At 35.0% G+C, this 7,557-nt stretch overlaps 1 protein-coding gene across 1 annotated transcript in view; it reads right to left on the minus strand.

Moving 5' to 3' along the window:
• ESCO1 (establishment of sister chromatid cohesion N-acetyltransferase 1) overlaps positions 1 to 5,458 on the minus strand; it is a gene marked incomplete at both ends in the record, with an annotated part of 38,033 nt that extends 32,575 nt beyond the window's left edge. Inside the window, 2 exons of the mRNA XM_084252099.1 lie at positions 110 to 224; positions 3,911 to 5,458. Of these exons, the coding sequence (XP_084108225.1) occupies positions 110 to 224; positions 3,911 to 5,458 (1,663 nt within the window). The remainder of the gene's footprint in view (positions 1 to 109; positions 225 to 3,910) is intronic.
• Between the last annotated feature and the right edge of the window lie 2,099 nt (positions 5,459 to 7,557).

Raw genomic sequence — 7,557 nt, forward strand, 5'->3', positions numbered from 1 at the left:
CACAGGCAATGGGTAAGACATGCCTATTTTGGTAGTTAATACAGTTTCCTGTTATAATGACAATAGTATCTCTGAACACTATGAAATTCAAATATTTTCAAGGTGTTACCTGGAAATTTACTCTCCCCTGTATCAAGTGTTGCTTGACTGACAAATGCTGAAACAGTAGTGCTATTTTCCACTGGATTGTTTTCAAGCTTGGACTGCAAACACAGGCTGAAATTCTAAACACATATAATGCAAAATGTTAGTATTTGCTTTTATACCTATCTTTGGGTCTTATCCCAAAACATTTTCAGTAAATTTTAGTGAAAACTTATGATAATACTTTGTATTTGGAGTAATTCACAAAGATACGCCTTAAGTCTCTTCATGATGTCTCCTAAGTCACCCTTTAAACATCAACTCCCATTATTCCCCCTCCATGCCTGATTGAAAAACTTATATCTCCCACAGAAATATCCCATATTTATCTGACTGTCTAGTTTCTCTAGCTTCACCTATCTAAATCTGCACTGTCCAATACAGTATCCACTGCCACAGCTAATTACTATGCACTTAACATATCGTTAGTAAAACTCATTTGAGGGGCCTCCCTGGTGGTGCAGGGGTTAAAGATAGAGACACAGCTCTATCAAACTATCGTCAGCCACTGCAGCATGAGTTGGATCCCTGGCCCCCAGGGAGTTGACTCACATGGCACAGCAGACCTCTTCTGTCTCGCCCACTGCTCCCCTCGGCAGTGTATTTCAATAGATTTGCCTGTTCTGCTCCCACTCTGTCTCTGGTGAACACATCCCTCCCCGCACCTCTGGCCTACATCCCAGTTCTTGTATGCATAAATAAAATAAATCTTAAAAAAAAAAACAAAACCTGATTTGAGATGTGTAATATAAACCACAAAGTAAAACATCTGAACTTTGAACTTTAAAACTGATTATGTGTTGAAATGATATATGGCAGGGTAAGACACATTAACTTTACCAGTTTCTTTTTGCTTTAATGTGGCTACCAGAAAGTTTTAAATGATATATGTAGCTCGAAATATATTTCTATTGCATAGTACTGATCTAGAACACCTTACGCATTATATAAACTCAAGTCACTAACCTCTTCCAGGAAGTCTTCTTCAAGCTTCCTCATACCCTTCTCCACACTCTGGAATTCTCCATGTACTTCATCTCGACCTCTATCATGACCTATTTTCTTGACCACCACATCCTATTTTGAATTATTTTTGACTCATTTCCTACAACTATTTTTTTTTTTTAAGATTTATTTCATTTATACAAGAACCGGGGTATAGGCCAAATGTGCGGGAGGGTGAAAGGATTCACCAGAGATAGAGTGGGGAACAGAACTGGCAGAATGACCAACATACACTGCTGAGGGGAACAGGGGGCGAGACAGGAGAGGTCTGCTGCACCATGGGGGTCGCTCTGTGGCCAGCAGGGATCGAACCAGCACTGCAGAGGCTGTAGACAGCTTCACAGCGCTGCACGCAACCGCCTGCCCCACCAGGGGAGGCCCCTCATTTCCTTCAAAACCATACTATATTTAATCGCTGTACTCCCAAGAGTCTCTAAATAAGAACCTCATCAAAAAGCAAATAATCAATAATTACCAAAAGAAAACATCCCAAACTCTAACATCATTGGCTAACTCAGAGAAATGGAAACAAGGAAGCCAGCAATTAAATTTGTTTGAATATGTATTTATCTGCATTGTGACTGCTACAATAAACATGTAATATTATTTTCAAACATTGTGTTTTTTAAATAAACTTTTTTTTTTGGTCATTGAAAAAGCAGAAGAATTATAAATGCCAAAAACAATGATATATTACTAAACTCTATTAATAGAAACTTACTGGTTTAAAACAACAGGTCATAAAATAAGGTCGGAATCATTTAAATTCTGTTGATGAATTCACAGAAAATCTATGAAAGTTTAGCCTTATCAACCACAACAATTTCTCAGTACTGCTAAAATTGACACTATGTAATTAGAAGAGCAAAATTATAAGCAATCACAGAAAAAGTTTTTCAGTGATGTAAGGTTTGTTTTTCTAGTCTCCTACCATCCCAAATGTAAATCTGGCTAAATTCTGAAGCCAGTCAATCTTACTTTAAATTCCTGGCTCCAGAACTTAATGTCACTTAGGTAAATTACTTAAACTTTAAGTCTCATTCTCATTTATAAACTGTGGATAATAATAGAAATCAGGGACTCCCTGGTGGTGGCAAGGGGTTAACTCTAAGCACAATGAAGCTATAGGTGGCCAGTACAGCAGGAGTTCGATCCCCCAGCCACAGCGCTAACCCATATGGCACAGCAGACCTCTCCTGTCTTGCCTGTTGCTCCTCTCAGCAGTGATTTCTGCTCCCTACTCTGTCTCTGGTGAATCCTCTTATCCCCTGTACCTCTGGCCTACACCCAGTTCTTGCATGCATAAATAAAAATATATCTTTAAAAATAAAAAGGAATAGAAGTCATAGTGTAAACTATGGTGAGAATTATATGAAGCTCATCTTTCCTGACAAAGAGTCAGTGTTCATCAAATAAAAGTCATTATGATTCTTAAACTAAGCTACCTCATTATATATTTTTTTAATGGAGTAAGAAGAAATCTCTGTGACTACTGTAATGCAAATTTCTTAAAAGGTCCTGTCATGTCTTTGATCTCAATAGGCTCTCAAAAATGCCCTGAATGGCATAAATCCAAAGAACATTTCAGTAAAAGCAGTATTATAGGTCAAATTAATGTAATCTAAGGAAGTACCTCTATTCAAGTACAGTTTGGTACAAAGTAATGGATTATATTTCTTATTCTTCAATATATTTTCCACATATTACCTCCATCTGCCTTCTGAGTTCTCATAGGTACTTAGACACAGCAAAGAATAAGAAGATACTCTCTCCAGCAATACTTGGAGCATACCTACCAATTTGCTGACAAAAACATTCCCTGAATAGCATGCCACCACATTTCTGGAAGCAAGCATGCTTATTATTCATACCATTACTTAATTCTAATTACTATGACTATTTGGATAATTACCTTCTAATTTATGCTTTCATTCCCATTTGCACAGAAAATAAAATCTTAGAGTATCATATGGTGACAGTTTCCTTTAAATTCATTTTGCTTTTTAGTGGAGACTAGACACTGGTCTATACATACATACAAAATTTCTTACTGGCTCTATCTGTTGGTGTTTTATATATGATTTCACTTAGAAAGAAATGGCTTGTTCAGTTGCTTTTATATAAAGTTTTATAACTATTTTCCTCAGATAATAAAGTTTCTTACAGCTATTAGATGTTGTTTTTCAATTTACTTTTCCATTTTAAAAATTCTTGGCAACTACAATTTTATTCTTAGGTTGAAGAAAGAATTTACATCTTTCAGACATTTCATTTGTCAACTACTCAAAAGTGAAACTAGAAGGCACCCTACCAATAGAAATGCTTAACTTTTCAATTTTACCAAGTATGGAGGGTGGGAGGTAAGAGAGGGAGGGCATCCCAGCTAAAATTAATTCTAACATATCAAAATTCAGCCAAGTTCTACATTTTAGTCACTATGAAACATCATTTCAATGGTTGTAATAGAAAAAGGAAACAATTTACTGTTAAAAAGAAAAGCTAGACTTCAACAGGTTTATTCTCACGTAAAATAAGATGAAAATGAGGAAACAAGGACAAGCATTCATGTAATGTGAGACATCTAAAGGAATAAGTTCCATCAATGAAGACTGGGTTAATAAAAATTCTTGCTAATGATTTAACAGTATGCCTTAACAAATGACTTTCATGACTTAATTCTTAAGCTAAAATATTATATACACTTATTTCTTATTATATAGTAGTCAAACAACCTCTCCTGTGCATACTGAAAATGGATTACCTTATCTGATGTTGATTCAAATGACTGTTTCATCTGGTTACCCAAAGGTGGGATGGGAGGTTTTGTCTGATTATCCAACTGACAATTTTCAGAAGCCATTTTTGTGGTTTTTCTAAATTCAACCTTAACGTCATTAATTTTAACTTCAGAATTAACTTCTTTCATTTCTTTCTGCTGGCAAGCTATGTTTTTATCATCATGTGACTTGATCCCTAAAAATGTACTTTGATGATGATGATGCATTTCTAAAGCTGGTAGTGAAAAACTGGTTTGTAATAAGCCCAGTTTTGGGGAAACTTGACAGTCCAACTTATTTTGCTGCACAGAGTTAAATTTTGAAAGTTTAATTTTAGTCCAGTTAGAGTTCTTTTTAGTTGAGCTGTTTATTCCATTTAATATACATTTCACAGGCTTTGTTTTTCTACTGGGGAAGAAACGATTACATTGGACATCCTGAGTTGTTTCCTTCTGATGAAGCATTTGTCTCTCAACCTCAGTCTCTTCCAACTTTATTTCTGTAGGTTTCTCCTCCTTTGCACTCTCCGTTTGTGAAGATTCCTTTTTTACTTCTACAGTATCTGACTCAATTTCACCAGCAATTTCTTCACAGAGCTGGAGAATGCTACCTCGTTTGCTCTTTCCTGTTTGCTCCAGCTCTTTATCTACACTTTGTTCAGGCACTGATGGCTTTGGACTTTTTTGGGATTTTACACTACTATTCACTTGTGTATGAACTGACTTCTTTATCTCATTCTTTTTAGAGACCATGGAAGTAGTCATTTTGGATCTTCTTATCTCAGATGAAGTTACAGGCACAGTTCTTGTCTCTTCTTTTCTAGCATTCTTCTGAAGACACTTTTCAGCTCCTTTTATGCACTGAGAACTACTAGTATACGCTATCTGTTGCTCTACTTTGCGTTTCTTTCCTTTTGGTGAATTTGTTACTTCATTTACTACTGGATTTTCATCCTCTTTAGAGTCAGATTTTATTTCCAGTACTTTTCTTTTCACATGTTTCTGACTTGTTTTAACTTTATTAGATTTATTTTGAGTGTTACTACAGCGCTCTTTTCTTGTTGGTGGCAAATTCTGTTTAACTACTTGAACTAGACCCTGAATTTCTCTACTACGCAGAGTCCTTGTTGAAACCTCTGTTAACTGTTGTAATCTTTGTGATCTCCGATTAAGTTGTTCATTTGATCTGGGGATTTCATGGATTGAATTTTTCTGACATAATTTCTTTTTTTTTGTACATTCTTGCTGTGAATGTCCCTTCAGAATTACCATATTTTTACTAATGGATTTACTTGCTTTTTTATCACTGGACACTGCTTTTGCTGATCTTGTGCTCATACATGTCCCTATTTCAGGCTGATTTACTTTACTATCATTGGAAGATTTCACCAGTGATTTTGTAGTTTCTTTTGGACCTGATTTTTTTGCCGGATTCTTCAGAGAACCTTGACTTTGTGTTCCTAAGTTCTTATCTTCACTTTTTTTAATAACATTGGAGGAATTTTCTTTTAATTTCTCTTGAATGGACATCATTCCTGAGTAAGGTCCTCCTTTTCTAAATAGTTTTTGAGAGGATTTCTGTGTCCTAGTAGGTATGAATGTTGAATATCTATTATTACTATTGAGGAGGTTTTAAAGAGCTGATTTAACTGATGTTGATACACATTTTCAACAAAAATAGTAGTTTGCTTCAAGTAAGGTTTCTCTCATCCCTAGGATACGAGGAAAGCTGGTATGAAGGCTAAGAGATACTTGTTTTACCTTGGATAGGCAATAGAAATTTGAAGAAAATTTAACTCTAATTTGAATTTTTGAGACTTTTTTGATGAAAAAACTTAATTCAGGTTCAAACTGTTTTGTTACTTTTTCAATTATTATTGGTTTTCAGGTCTAGCCCTATTACTGCAGGTGTTATTTATCACTGACCACTCTGTTTTGATGTCTTGGAAAACTTTTTTCTTCTGAAGTCTACAATTATTAGACTTTGATTCATTTGAAACATGTCTTAGGGCTAACGAGTTTAGTTCCTTGTTTGCTGGGTCTGTTGGTTTGAAATTCTTATCTAACCTTTTTCGTTTAATAAAATACTCTATTAACATAGATTTCCTTTTGTGCTGCCATTTCTGAAAAATAAAAAAAAATTAAATTTTGTACAATTCAAAAAATATGGCAATGCTAATACTATAAACAAACAAACCTGTTTTATATAGAAATAAAAACAATTTCTCCTTTTGCATTATTTAGCTAAATACTTAAGGATAACAGAATAAAGTATCTCAAGTACATTTCTAGAAATAATCAATAACTTGTCTAATACAAGAATAGAATAGTTGGGGCCTCCCTGGTGGTCTAGTAGTTAAGTCTCAGCGCTATCACCACTATAGCCTGAGTTCAATCCCCAAAAAGGGAGCTAACCCACATATGGTGCAGCAGAACTCTCCTGTCTCGCCTGCTGCTCCCCTCAGCAGTGTATTTCACTAAATCTGCCTGTTCTGCTCCCCACTTTCTCTCTGGTGACTCCTTTCACCACCACCCCTGCATCTCTGGTCTATTTCCCAATTCTTCTAATGCAAAATAAATATTAAAAAAAAAAATAGAATAGTTGAAAATTAGTTTATTTCTTAAGTTTTACTTACAGTCCTTTTCCCACAAGACAGAATTGGTCTTTCAGCCACCATAACTCATGAAAATTTGACAAAATCATTCCTTATATTATTTTCTTAACACATCACACAGCACCTAAAAGAAAAAATTCAAAATGTTTACAAGACAAAGGAAAGATGTGTTCATTTACCTCTCAACAAATATATCATTCCATAATATTACTCACCCTACCAGTAAGCCTTCATAGCCCATTTTAATATCAATGAGTACTTAATTTTAGTATTTAAAACCTAAACTCTGGTATATGCACCCAATGGAATATATATCCATTTCATGTTGTACAGAAGTTTAAAATATAAAAAAAAAAAACTATGTTAAATTTGTAAAGAAAAAAATCTTATCTTGAAGAAAAATATTGTAAATATATACACAGAAGAGCATTCATACACAGTTAAAAAGGCAAATTTAAACGCAGATTTACCTTCCACTCTCATGTTAAACCTACCAAAAAAAAACAATAGATTTAACAAAACCATGAACTCCAAGTAAAGAACAGATGATAAAAATAAAAAGATATCAAAAACTGGACAAATAACAACCCTAGACTCAAGAAAACCTGAATCCTAAACCAAAAATGGAGAGAACTGAGGAGCAGTTCTATTTAAACCACAACTACAATGCCCCTAACCCCACCAAGACTCAAAGTTAATTGGCAGTACTAGGTTCTATAGGAGATGGAAATGAAATTCAAAAAAGCAGGTAAACTCCAGGTTGCCATTCCAATTACTAGCAACCAGAAGACTTACCCTGCGTTAACAACCAAAGACTGGAGATAAAAATTTCTGAAACTAAAAAATAAAAGGTCTGAGTGCTCAAAAGGCACAGCTGAGAGTAGACAATCAGTCTGACAAGAGGGAATAACTAGCAGTACATACAATGATTGCTGAGACCCATTCTCCACCCAAAAGACCCCTTTGCCTACTCAGAAACTCCAAGAGGATGGCCTTGTGTATGGCAGCCAAGTGTAT

The sequence above is a fragment of the Talpa europaea genome (assembly GCF_964194135.1).
Source record: "Talpa europaea genome assembly, chromosome: 13".
In the NCBI taxonomy this organism is placed as follows: Eukaryota; Metazoa; Chordata; class Mammalia; order Eulipotyphla; family Talpidae; genus Talpa; species Talpa europaea.